Genomic DNA, 14,508 nt, shown 5'->3' on the forward strand with positions numbered 1-14,508 from the left:
CTCTTAGTAGCAAATATGCTTTCAAACATGCACCTATTAGGCTGAGAACAAGTTTGCCTCAAGTCAAACACTGTGTTATCAGCAGAGGTTGGTCTTTTGAAAAAAGTAGCACAGGAACAAGACTGGAAACACTCCACAGTGTCATTTGATTACTCATATTACTTCCTCTTACTACAGGAATGGATCAAGGAGAACCGGGTGCTGCAGATTGTTCTGCGAGACAGCCTGCACCAGCCACAGGTGAGCAAGGCTAACCATCAAGTTTCAAGGCTAAAACAAGCCTTTTGTGGGTTTTCTCTGTATCCAAGGACACACTACACGAAGGGTCAGACACAGTAAATTTTAGAATATATTTAATTGACTTCTTAAGTGTTCCTAAATCCTCATTCTCCCGGTTGAGACCTATTGCAAGCACATCCAACACTCACATAGCTCTATAGGAAGGGCAATGAAAGTTGTGACGTCACACCAGTTCTGTATTTATGTGGGTGACTTCTGGACCTCCACCACCTTTACAACGAGTGTACTGACAAAACATTGGTTGTTACAATACACGCTGAGTTTCAATCGCTTTCTGGCAGAGTCCTGTGCATCTTCGTGCAAATGTGCGTCACAGCTTTGTGTGGTCAAGGGACCAAGCTAGCTACACTGATATGTTACTGCTGCCATAGAGTTTTCAATAAATACATTAGAGGGAACTCTGGCGCTAGTGTATGTGGGAGGTGCAACGCTTCAGTGAGTATAGGAATGATGGGTAGTACACGGATTTGTCTAATTTTTGTATTTTCAGCTCCATTTGGCATCGCGTAGCTTGGAGCTGCTTTGTCACTAAAGAACAATCAACAAAGGTTAGGCAGTTACGCTTTACCACTTTGATCACCGGTAAGAAATGACCTAATTGAACTTCACCTATTTTCTCATAATTTGAGAACTACTTGAGGTACAATAAAACTAATCACATTTTTGAAAACAAGATAAACATATATACACACCTAATTTCATTAAAATATCTCTAATAACAAAAATAAGACCGGCGTCTCATCTTAATCTTTTAGGCTCACCAATTCAAATCTGGTCACTAAGTTCAAATTGGTTTCTTTTTTATTCGAAACAAAACCAAGACATTGCAGTAAATGAAGCCACAAGTGCATTTGCAACCTGCAAGCTTGAAGACTAGGCAAATCCATGTACTAATCATCGTTCCCATGCTCACTGAATGATCGCAGCACCAGAGTCCCCTCTTGGTAAATTTAGAAAAGTTTATAATTGCTGCACTTGGTGCCCAGAAACTAAAACTGAGAGAGCTTCACATGAATAAGGTGTATTGAATTATTTAGCGAGAATACATGAAACTTTGGGCGTGTATTATAATTTTTAGAGATACAGTGAAATGTCGGTAGAACAAACCGCACATTAACGAACTTTTCAGATTAACAAGCTTTTGAAAAATCTTGTGCTGACTGCTAGTAGTCTTAATGTAAAATTATTTTACTACTACATACTTCAAAATACTGAACTTTTCAGAACAACGAGCGCTAATTTAGTTCTGTGTTATATTAACAACGCCTCAGTACAGCGAACTCATGTTCTGAAATACGCAGCGACCACGGGAGCGATACGCAAGCAGACGACACAGCGAATGAGCGCCTTCGTCTCGAAACACGCGCAGCAATGCGGAGGGGGAAAAAAAGAAAAAAAACGAAAGGACCACTTTCTTTTTTTTCTTTTGTTGAAACCCCGACGCTGCAGGTTTACAAACGAGGGGCAAGGGCAACATGGGAGGGCAAGGTCGGCTAGGCAGAGTGGGAGTTGCGGTGCAGGAATTGGCGCCGAAAACTCGAGACAGAGAGGGAGCAGAATATGAAACGCGAGGAATTTTCTTTTTTAGCTTTTTCCTTTATTCGGAAGAGGCAATGACAGCCGCGACACTTTTGTTTTTTTTTTTTAATCTTTGCCACTTTTACATGTGCTCCGAGAGGCCTTGTCAGTCGTCTTCATGTCTTTTCAGTGATTACTTGTCGCATCTGCAAGGCAAGTCGGCGTTCGCGCTGCGTTGCTACTTACTAAGTTCATATCTTGTGGCGAAAAAGCGGAAGCAGTTTTTTCTAAGCGAAAAAGTGGATCGCACCACAGGAATGTAGATGAGCTGGAGGCCTTCGCACTGCAAAGCTTGTGCTGCATGTATATAAAAAAAAAAAAAACACATTTTTTAGTGTTTACTTGTGCATTTGTTTTTTTATTCGTGAAAAACGAGTTCAAGAACCCACTCTTTTAAAGGTTAGTCGTTTCGGTCAGTGGAAAATAAATATTTATGGTTAATTCTTTAGCTTTCACTATAAGAACCTTTCATAATAAGGAACAAATTGCCACGACCCCCCTGAAGTTCGTTGTACCGAGATTTCACCGTATAAGAAGCACTTGCAGCAAGGAATGCACTAGCCACAAATTTGTTGGCATCACCTCTTTAATGTAGCTGTCAAAAGGCTACCTTGCAGAGTGAACTGTTTTGTTTGTTTAGACATCTGTGTGAGACTTTCGTTATATGTTCAATAGTCCAAAACAGAGGGGACTGCAAAGTATCGTGATGTTGTGGATTGGCTAATGCCTCTGCTGTTGCTTTCATTTGTATGGTCCACAGGGGCATGGAACCGTGTTTGTAGCTGCCGGCCTTATTTTTTCCTAATAATATAACCTCTCCATTTTGGCTGGGAAATATTACAAATTCATACCGCAAAGAAATTTGTACCGTCTGCAACTGTACCACTGGGGCTTTTTGTATGGGGTGAAAAAGTGCTAAATGGGATGTTGCTATGTTCTCTTGAAAAAGCTTTCCTGAGGTCTTGAAAGCCCTTAGAGACCCTTGAATATTTCTCTAAAACTCGTGTGTACCCTGTAAATAACTACCGAACAAGGAAAAAGTAAGGCCGGAATTTTTTTTTTTGGCTCACAGTAACTTTGCTCAGTGCAGTGCACTCATGTAGCGAGTCTCTTTATGGTGCAGTACGTGGAGAAGCTGGAGAAAATTGTGCGCTTTGTGATCAAAGAGAAGGCCCTGACAGTGGCCGACTTGGACGACCTGTGGGCGGCGCAGCATGGGAAGCACGAGGCTATCGTGCAGAATGTGCACGACCTGCTGGCCAAGCTTGCCTGGGACTTCTCGCCCGACCAGCTAGACCACCTGTTCGGCCGCTTTCAGGCCAGCTGGGCCAGCGCGGCCAAGCGGCAACGCGAGAAGCTGCTTGAGCTTATCCGCCGGCTGGCCGAAGATGACAAGGAAGGCCTGATGGCGCACAAGGTGCTCCAGTTGCTGTGGAACCTGGCGCACAGCCGCGAAGTTCCCACTGACACCATGGAGCTGGCCCTGAGCTTCCACGTCAAGATCCTCGACTACAGCTGTTCGCAAGACCGGGATGCCCAGAAGACCCTCTGGCTCGATCGATGCGTGCAGGTAACTAGGCGCTGCGAGTTTTGCACCACAGAATAGGCTTTGGCAGATGCTCAGCTGCTGACCCAAAAGAAGCAGGTTCGACACTAGCTGTGTATTTCATTGCTGGCCAAATGCTACACGCTCGTGTACTGTTCAACTTCAGCGTGTGTTAAAGGGGGGATGCAGCTTTCGTGCGCCTAAAAATGGCAAAAAAATCAATTTTTTTGAAAATGAAGTTCTTAATTTCTGGAACCCTTTTTCTATCTGATTCTATAATATTTACACTGAAAACCATGCAGAAGTGCTTTCGAATATTCCTTTCTCCCTCCTCGGTAGCGAAAATTTTTCTGGAAATCACGAGAAAATAGCAATTTTCAAAAAATTATAGCTTCGAGAAGGGGCAGCCGGCAGCCAGCTTCTTGGGCTCATTGGAAAAAGCATGAAGGTAGTTTTGAGCCCCCTGATTGGCTGTGGCCGCCGTGTTGCCCCAGCTCACCTCGCCATTGGCCTGATGCTCGCTCTGGGAGATCATTGTCTGGTGCTTGTGCGTTGTGAGGTCATGGCTATCGAAAATCTCTACTTCGTGACGTGTTCACAGCTCGACGGTCGCGACATAATTACGCTTTAGTCAGGAGCCGTAAATGGATGCTCAATCAGACTACCATGAGTGGGCATGGCGTCTGTGAGCGCGGCGCATCATTGTAGTCGTCTTTAGGCCTAACTCTGCTGACGAAGAGATGGACTTTGCGGGCAAGAACGACGCGCTAGCGCACTTGTAGCGGGTAGCAGTTTCGCGCGTCGGCACTCAAAAATGTGATAAAGATGTGATACCAAGCGCAGTGCGTGCTGTTTTTTTCGTCATCGTAACTAGACATTTCGCGCATCGTTACTGAATGCTGCCGCCTAGTGTATTATGCGCTGGCTGCACTGTTCACGCGGCCACGCACTTCATGGTCATATGAGTGCTGTCAATAAGCTTTTCTGATGCAGTTTAGACGTGCTTGGTGCCGCGGTTGGTATCGCTGCGAGTGTCTATGAATGCTCTGAGACAATGAAAGCCTCATAGATTTGCGTTTCTGTGACAGGCCGCACGATGATGCGTTTCACGGCTAGAGTAGCGAAAGAACATGTATGAAGCACGGGCATGGTTTTTTATATGCCTGTCTTGTGTCATTAAGAGAGGACGCGGGTCCTAGAATGGTGAAAAATGGCCAAAAAGTCGATTTTTTGAAAATCCTATTTTTAGAATTCTTATACCTAGTATATGCACGTGTTCTCAAGTTGTGAACGCGAAATTCGATCAGTAAATGGGTTAAAATTGGTTATAAAGTCGCCAAGAGAGTTGCGAAACGCCCCTTGAAAGGTAAAATTTCTTCCAACTTCCCGCTCGTGCTGCCGGCGAAGAAGCCGGTCGATCGCCGCCATCTTGAGCTTGGTTTGAAGCTGATTTCTTCGTGCGCATTTTGCCGCCCTTCAAAATGGCGTTTCTTCAATGGCATGGCTTCCCTCGCCCCTTTCCCGAAGCTCCCTTCCCAACGGCTTATTGGCTGGAGCGCACGCGCGCCAGGCGAGCCCTCCGTCTCTCGCTTCCCATTGGTTGATGCGGCCAAGGTTGCTCGCACTTTTTTTGCTGTATTTTGCTTGTCGGCCGCTGGCTCCTGTTCTGCGCGTGTTGTTCGTCTGCTTCCTGCTCGTGCTACTCGGCCGACGCACCGACTTTCCGTCTTTTGCCGGCATGACTGGAGACGCTCGTCTAAAGAAGACGTGCCAAGCATACGGCAAGAAACAAAGGCGTCCGTGGAATGCGCCGCCGAAGAAAGCCGACAACGTGCGACTGAAGCGGTGCATTGCGACAATGGCATACAGCCGCGGGCACCTGTTGTGTCCGAAATGTTGCAATCTCCAGGGCTTAGCTGCAGCACCTCCTCAGATTGTTATGTCGTCTGATCATCTGGCACTTCCAGCAACATCCAAAACCACAACGTGCAGCCGAGTTCGCCCGATGCTGTCGAAGCGGTGCATTCCGACGACGATGCGCAGCCTCGGGCACCTGTTGTGTCCGAAACAGTGCACTCCGCAGGGCTCAGCTGTAGCACCTCCTCGGATTGTAACATAGTCGGATCATCTGGCACTTCCAGCAGCATCTAAGACCGCATTGACATGGCATTTTATTCCATGGACGAGCCTGCTCAGTTCGCTGGGAATGCGGCGAGCTTGAAGGCATCCTCGCATCGCAGTGCGCGACCGAATGCAAGTTCAAGCTGATAGATGTTGATCTGGCGAATGACGGAAAAAAAAAAAAAACGGGACAGAATTTGGTATTGTTGACCTGGCGATGATAGACTCCTTATTTCGGCTTGTCGTCAGCCTTGAGTGCGGTGAAAAAAAACATGACGTTTTTGAAGGCCAAGAAAAAGTACGGGCTGTGTTTGAATCTCGTCACGCGCAGCAGTTGCAACTTTCGCAAAGAGTGTTTTTCGTCCCCTGTGTAGCTGACGAGACCGACGCCAAAGTAAGGCCATTCGAAGTGAATTTGCGTGCCATGGAGGCCATCAATAGCATTGGCAAGGGACCAACGGCTCTGTTGCACTTCTTCGCCGTGATGGACATTTTGCATCGAGGGCTCCACCACAAGACCTATCAAAGCCACATGACGTTAATGAAGGAAGCCTGCAGTGCGACAGCTGCCGAGTGCGAAGTAGCGAGCGTTGCTCGCGTCGAAGAGCTGTATGTGGAGTTCGGCAACGCCCCCGGCAACGTCGACGTTATATATGATGGCACTTGGCTCATACCCGGACATATGTCACATATATGCGTTGGCTGCATTATTGTAACGTACAGTGGTCTCGTTGTAGACCATATCGTACTGTCGAACTTTTGCCTTGCTTGCACCAAAGGACCAAAGGAAGGAGAGGCAGGACGTTCTGCCTAGCTCATCCAGCACGCCCCGCTGTGCCAGAAGAATGTTTACTGCAACGCTGGCCAGATGGAAGTGGAGGCAGCGCTATGCTTGTTTGGGCGGTCACTTGAAAAGCACAAGCTTCGGTATAAGACATGCTGTTGGACGGTGACAGCAAAACATTTCATGCTCCTACCGAAGATGAAGTGTACGGTTATACCAAGGTAGCCAAAAAAGACTGCATCAATCATGTGCACAAGCAATGGGAGCTGCCATACGTACACTTGTGGAAAAAAAAAAAAGCTCAAGGTGGCTCGCTAGGCGGTAAAGGCAGGTTCATGCAACACAAAATCAATAAGATCACCTGTTACTATGGCTATGCCTTGAGAAGTCACAGGAACGACGTTCCAGGCATGCAGAAAGCTGTGCTTGCAACTCTGTAGCACATGTCGTCTATAGACAAAGCACCTAAGCATTACCTCTATCCTGAAGGCCCAGTCTTATGGTGCAAGTACCAGAGAGCTGTGGCGAAGAATAAGAAGTCCCCACCACACAAACCTAACCTGATTTTGTGAGCGAGGCACTAGAGCTCGTGTTCAGGCGGCTAAGGGACAAAGCGCTCCTGGAAAGGTGCAGTGATTGGATCACTCAGAACTCAAGTGAAAGCCTGCACTCTATGATTTGGCAGCAGACCCCTAAAACGCAGCATGCATCCTTGTGGAGCACAAAGCATTGAGAGGGCTGTTGCAGAAGCCATAAGCCGCTTCAACCAAGGTGTAACGAAGAGCTACGTAGAAATTGCCAAAAAACTAGGCTACAGTGCAGGCTACAACCTAGTTCATCGCAGGCTCGAAAAAGACAAAAACAGGCTGCAAAAATCGCAGAGAAAGCATCTCGGCAGCAACACAACCAAGATGAGGCTTGCACAGTCACAAGCCAGCAGGGAACCCTGCTTATAGTCCCGGTATGCTGTAGCACTGTCCTCATGAAAATGGTGACAATTTTTTATGAAATAAATATTGTGTTTTCAGCCTGAATATTGTGTAGGTGTACTGTACATGCAAGGACAACATTATTGTTCAATTTTTTGGCATTCCTTTCTCTTGCAACTCACTGTACTGACCAAAAAGTAAAAAAAAAAATTATTCTCCTGCTGCATCAATGACCATGCCGTAGTTTTGGAACAAACTGTGACAACTATTTTGGGAGGCTATAGTCATAAATTTAGCATGGTCATTATTGAATTATATAGAGCTACATAACGGTGTCAGTTATATTGCCGTAGCTTTACTTTAGCAAAAGTTACAGTTGCTGGAAACTTCAAATGCATTTTTCTCAGTTTGTTGTTTTTGCACATTTCACTCAGCCTTACGGGGGTTTTCCCCGTGTTATATTTTAGTGAAAGTGACAAAGTTGGTATCATTTTATTCGTCTTGAAATGATCCTGGGGGTGATGCTATTTTCATTTCTCTAGAGCCACTTTACGAATTACAATTAAAAATAATTATGTGAGGAAATTAGAGTAAAGTATTCATCATAAGTGTTTGTCCATTTTCATGCCTACAAAATGCCTTCAAATGGAAAAAAAAAAAATAGCATCACCCCCTACAGCAAGTCTTCAACATTGGAGTTATGCATTTACTTGTTCATTTTTCTAAGGGGGAATTGCCAAAAAGTCCCGTAAGAGATAGGCAAATAATTAAAATTCAGACCTTAATATTTTCTGAACCAATTGAGATATTATGAAACAAATTACAGATTTTAAATCAGCATGTATAACTACCTTAGATAGTGAAGTTTAGTTGAGATTCAGCCAAAAGTAGAAAAAAAAAAGGTATTTAAGACCCACATCCCCCCTAAACAAAATGCTAAAGAATTCCTGTGCCCCCAGTTTTTTGCCCATAACTGTTTTTTTGGAAAGAAGGCATAGGCTGTCATGGTGTGAGCCATTTTTCTGTTGCTATAAACCTCCCTCTATATAAAAAATGTTCAGTGATTATTTGTAATCAAAAAGTACTTAATTACGCTAGTGATAGCCTGAACATAAGAAAGATGTGTAATCATTTCAGTACAGTCGAGCCCACTTATAACGAACCCGAGCCTGACGCGGCATTCGTTCGCTGTATCCCGAAGTTCGTAGTAAATAAAACACAGCTTTTAAAAAAGTTGCGAGTGAGAACACAAAATTTTTGGCCTAAAAAAGTTCGTGATGCAAGGGTTTCGAAGAACAGAAGAGATAAGGGCAGTGTCGAGTTTATTTCAAACGGCAGCGCGCTCTTCGCTGAGGCTTGTGGCATGAGTGCATGAGGCACTGGCTCCAAAGTTTTGTCGTTCGCGCAATCGGATTCCTCCAAATCGATCTTGCCGTGTATTTAATTCACAATGCCCTAATCCGTGCACGGTTCTGCGGTGTCAGCATCATCATCGGCCGTAATTAAACTATCGTAACTGATGTCCCACCCGCTCTGCCAGGTCGGAATCGATGACGCGCTGCCACAAATTGTCCCTGGAGTGGTCCTGTTCGGAAGCTTCAGGCTCGGCATTGATACAGACGTCAACTAATTCGGCCTCGCGAAAACAGTTTCGTGCACATGTAGTCCTCACCGCCTCCCACGAAATATTTACCATCTTTACAGATGAATACCGGGACGCCCGAAGCCGCAAGTTGGCTGCTAGGTGATCAACAGCTATAGACGCCAGACTATGGAGTTTTGTGGACACGCAGCATTACCTGTCGACGCAGTTTTGAGTACTGCAAAGCCCGACTCTCTTGCACAGTTTGCTGCGCAACCAGGTGCAACTACAGCATACAAAACAACGATTGAGTTAAATATTAGATGTATTCGCACATTGAACACTCAGAAAAAGAGCTACGAATTTCTCTCCGCTAGTCGGACACGTCACCGAACCGCCGTGAAGTGCTTGCTGGTTCATTCCTCTGAAATACGGCGAAAACAAGAGCAGACGCAAAAGCTCCATGTTCTACGAAAAAAGACCCCTGTTTGCGCAATTTTGTATTGTGAATTCCCACGGAAGTAAATTACTTCAGTCTTACTGATTTCCGCAGCTTTCTCAAAGCAGAATGGAGAGAGGGTTAGATACAGGCCGTTGCGAACGTGTTGGGTAAGCGTATTACTCGCGTTCTCCACAGCCGTTTGCTTGAGTAAGTGTGATAATGTAGGTATCTTGTTATTGTTTTGAATAGCCTTGACGAAGAACTGGGGTAATTTTGATTATGTAGCTTAACAGACCCTCTGACTGCGGTAGACATGTGACGCCCGGGCCACGACCACCAATAATCTGAAGTTGTCGCCACCACACAGCATAATGCATGTAGGACTTTCAAGGCTCTAAGTCCCGGCTTTAACCAGGAAATGTGAACATGTGCGTCATACGGGTAAATCGCAAAATGGTCGCGACCACAATCAGTTTTTTTTTTTTTTTTTTTTTTTTTTTTTTTTTTTTTGCCGTTGGTCTCCGCGATTACCTGAGCTATCTCGGAGGCATCGATTTTGCCTTTCGTTGTACACTGAGAAAGTGGACACGCATGTATCTCTGTTTGCAGTATATACAAACTGAAGAGAATCGTTGACAGGGCATTTTAGCATGCGTAATAAAAGAGTTGAATGCACAAGAAGTGAAAAATCACCTGGGCCATTTGTGCCGGATAAAGGAAGCTTCGAACCTCTGATCGCATAGATTGCTCGTATATGCACTTCATTTCTTCGGCATCATGTGTATGCCCAAGTTTAACGCGTTTAGCCGTTACAGAACGCACGTCGGAGTGTTTGCCTTGAACTCTATGTTACGTGATGCTCGCTTGCATTTAAGTTCCCAGTTTCAGCATGCCGAAATAAATGAAACATCTTTTGCATTGAGCCCGCATTTCCTTTTGATGAGCTTCCAACAATTATGAAGCGAGGTTGGATCGAAGAAAGAAGCTTGCCAGGTTCTTGATTTTCAGCAAACCGCGCCTCAACGAAAGAGGAGGGCCTATGCACGTTAGCTTGCAGACGGCTCTCTGTGCACTATCCATTTGTGGCTGGCGCGGTGATAGAGGCAATGGTGGTGGCGTTTTTCACAGCGCCGCCTGGCCAGAGTCTGACGTCTATGAGGAAGCGCTCGACGTTTTGTTGAGCGGCAGTAAAAAGTGTGCAAGGCCTCCCGTCTGTCATCCTGACCACACAGGCACACCGAGAGCGAGCAAGACGCGCACACGCAACACACAAGCCAGGATGTGTGGTACAGCTCTGGGCCCGTTTTAGTCGGAAAGCAAAACTTCTGAATTCGTGTCAGCGTGGCTGGCATCGCGCAGTGTTGGAGACGGGCACAGGAGTTGTGTCAAAAGAGGAGAGCCTATTAGCGAGAGAAGGGCAAGGAGTTGTGATATAATGAAGAGAGGGGAGGATACGGCGGGAAGACGACCTCGAAAACCAAAACATAGGTGAAGGAGGCAGGTCGAGCAGCTTGCTTGAAAGGTCCACAAAACGCGCAACTCGCGTGTAGAATGCGCGCGCAGAGGTCTAAGCACGGTCGCATGGATCGGCGTGCGCGGGGGTGTTCAAAAAATCGGCGGCCGTGGTCAAAGAATCGTTTTGTTGCGCTGGCGGGTTTGCGGGGCTTCATTGACTTCGATATTTCGCCATTTGTTCCGCACAAATTAACAGCCGTTTGTATGTTTCCACAAGGATGCGAAAGGCATGTTGAGCCAAGTGCGAAGTGAGCGAGAACAGGTCCTAGACACGAAAAGAATTGCGAATTATCAGATTGGGTGGGGTAGCATACGCACGTGCTCTAGAACGATACCTCTGCTCTAGAACAATGCCTCATTCCCCAAAGATCTACGTGACAACATAGAACGAGCTACACAACTCTATTCAGCTGACATTATATACCTTTTTGGCGATTTCAACTACCCGCTCATTGTTTGGTCTACCGTGACTACCACATGTCATGCCTCATTAAATTTTCTCGAAGTAACCCTCGATTACAACTTATCACAAGTTGTTCACCAATGCACCCATGGTACTAACATACTTGACCTTGTTTTCACTAATGCACCAGAAACCACTGGAGCGATTTCTTACATAGAAGGATTTAGCGACCACAAGCTCCTTAACTTCCAAATCAACCTACCTGTAACTTTCACAGGCTCAGTGAGAAAAACAATCCGGGATTATAACCGTGCTAATCTTCATCAATTCAGGTCGGAGCTAGAAGATTTTTATCAGGAATGTTTTTTGCCGTCGTTTGCCTCACGAACCGTGAACGAAAACTGTACTCTTTTAAAAGGAAAAATATTAGAGTTAGTTGACCAGCTTGTGCCGCTGATTTCTGGATCCAACGATAAAACTAACCCTTGGTTTACTGAACATCTTCGAACATTACGAAATAAAAAGAAACGTTTCTATGATACCGCAAAATGCATTGGCTCTGTGTCCTACTGGGATAAATACAAGGTCTGCCTACAAGACTATTGTAAAGCCTTAGACACAGCTAAGAAGAAATATTATTTGCAGGACTTGCCGTCACTTCTCAAAAATAACCCAAAAAAGTTCTGGCAAATAATTTCACCCTACAACAAGTCTCCTAATCACATTACAATACACGATAGTAAACTAACGCCGCTTTCTGATGAAGCTTCCGCTATTGCTTTCAATGACTACTTCGCTTCAGTTTTTACACAGGAAGATTGTTCCAATGTGCCATTTGTTCCAGATCACCCTTTTGCTTTAATGGCCCCAATCAATGTCACTGCCAAAGGTATAGCTCAACTCATCACGAATCTTAAGGTTTCTGCTTCATCAGGTATTGATAACATTAACTCTAAAATACTGTAGAACACCACAGATATTTCCAGCCACTTCCTCTGTCTCATATTTAACCAGTCGCTATCATCAGGCGACTGGTTAATATGAGACAGAGGAAGCGGCTGGAAATATCTGTGGTGTTCTACAGTATTTTAGAGTTAATGTTATCAATACCTGATGAAGCAGAAACCTTAAGATTCGTGATTCATACCAATCTTAAGATTCCCCATACCAATCTTCCAATCCATTGCCCAAGGATTGGAAGATTGGTATGGTGATTCCCGTATTTAAGTCCGGTGACAGGCACTCGCCCCGTTATTATCGACCCATTTCACTTACATGCATCTCTTGCAAACTACTTGAACATATCGTGGCTTCTCATATCTACGATCACCTTGAATCACACAACTACTTCTTCTCCCATCAGCATGGCTTTAGAAAAGGCTACTCATGTGACACCCAGTTATTCAAATTCACGACTGACCTTCACTTTAATATGAACGCTAACGATCAAACCGATTGCCTCTTCCTTGATTTCGCCAAGGCATTCGATACTGTCCCTCATTGTCGTTTAATCTCTAAATTGGCCGCACTCCGTATTGATTCATTATTCCTGTCTTGGCTGCGAAGCTTCCTCTCTTTGCGTGAGCAACTTACGGCGATCAACGACATTTCATCTAACCTTTGCGACATCACATCCGATGTTCTCCAAGGCAGTGTAATAGGTCCGTTACTTTTTCTGATATACATTAATGATTTGCCCGATAACCTTTCATCCACAGTTAGGTTGTTCGCTGACGATTGCACCATATACCGCAACATTAAATGTTTTAATGATCATTCCGCTCTCCAAAATGACCTTGACCTAACCTTCCGGTGGTCCGAAACTTGGCAGATGTCCCTTAACGCCTCTAAATGCAAGTAATCTCGTTCGCTCGAAAGCATACCAATTCAGCATTTCACTATAAGATTAATAACGCCGTTGTGTCAGCTGCACCATCTTACAAATATTTCGGCGTTCACCTTACATCGGATCTATCCTGGACTACGCATATAGCAGCTGTCTCATCGAAAGCATCTCAATCTCTCGGATATCTCCCCAGAAACTTGCGCAACGCTCCTTCTAACGTACGCGCATTATCATATATTACTTATGTTCACCCACAGCTAGAGTATGCATCATCCATATGGTCACCATGTCAAGATTACTTGGTTGGAAGCCGCCCAGAATAGGGCAGCGAGATTCATCTCCGGAAACTACGACCTTTATTCAAGTATTACCCTAATAAAACAAGACCTTGCATTTCAGTCACTAGAAATACGCCGCAACATTGCTGTTTTATGTCTGTTTCATAGGTACATTTATAGTAACGAAATTCACTGTTTGCCACTTTATTCTCCTGCGCGCACTTCCCAGCACATTCACAATGTACGTAGCTTTATGTGCATTCATGGTCACACGCAGGCATTTAACTTATCATCACTACCTCGAGCCATTGCATATTGGAACGGTCTTCAGAATCATGTTCTATCCATTTGTAACCGTGAAATTTTTCATGACAACCTGATTTCGCTGCACTCTAGTATTGTATAACGCTGTTGCACCTTGATTTTTCGAATCTTTTATATATATATATATTTTCGTCTGCTTTTCTCCTTTATTGTTATTTCGTTTGTATACTCATGCCCCCCTTACTCAATGCCCTTCAGTGGGCCTGTAAGGTATTTTGAATAAATAAATAAATAAATAAAAGATGCAGACGATCCGATACAGATGATGTTGGCAAACGGTCTGGTCACTCCAGGCCGGCGACGTCAACAACTGTACCAGCGATAAAAATAGGGGAGATGGCCGACCAGTCTTGGAAAGATGGGTGGCAGTGTGAAAAAACGGGCTGCGTCTGGCGAAGCGGAGTGCTCAGAGTAGTGAGGGGACAAAGGATGGAAGGGTGCGTAATAAAGAGCTGTTTGAGAGAGCGGCAACTAGAGGGGCGCGGAGGCAGGGTCGGCGTTTAACAATAAGAACATATAGGCAAAACGGTTTCAAAAATGGTTTCCCGAGAAGTTGGCAGAGCGCCGACTCCGTTCGCTGTAACCAATCAGCGGCGCTCGGAGAGGTTCGTTGTAAGTGCGATTTTGTGTCATTGAAACAATGTATACTTTCACGGTCTCGCGGATATTGTTCGTTTTGAGCAAACGTTCGTTTTAAGTGGGGCCGTTATATATACTCGACGTTATATATACTCGACTGTATATGGCCTTATTCAATTAGTATCTTTTCTGTAATGCCTATCACACCACTCCTTCATACAGAGAACTTAGTTTGAAATTCATACTTGATTTTGTAGATAAAAAAAAGCAGGTTGTGAAAA

General features: G+C 44.9%; 1 protein-coding gene across 3 annotated transcripts in view; it reads left to right on the plus strand.

The window, feature by feature from the left end:
* The window catches only part of faf (ubiquitin carboxyl-terminal hydrolase-like faf), a 482,217-nt gene that overhangs the window by 118,810 nt on the left and 348,899 nt on the right, over positions 1 to 14,508 (plus strand). For all 3 annotated transcript variants that reach the window (XM_075874530.1, XM_037429964.2, XM_075874549.1), the window contains 2 exons: positions 178 to 240; positions 3,002 to 3,448. In XM_075874530.1, coding sequence (XP_075730645.1) covers positions 178 to 240; positions 3,002 to 3,448 — 510 coding nt within the window. The remainder of the gene's footprint in view (positions 1 to 177; positions 241 to 3,001; positions 3,449 to 14,508) is intronic.

The sequence above is a fragment of the Rhipicephalus microplus genome, chromosome 1, assembly GCF_043290135.1.
Source record: "Rhipicephalus microplus isolate Deutch F79 chromosome 1, USDA_Rmic, whole genome shotgun sequence".
NCBI classification, from domain to species: Eukaryota; Metazoa; Arthropoda; class Arachnida; order Ixodida; family Ixodidae; genus Rhipicephalus; species Rhipicephalus microplus.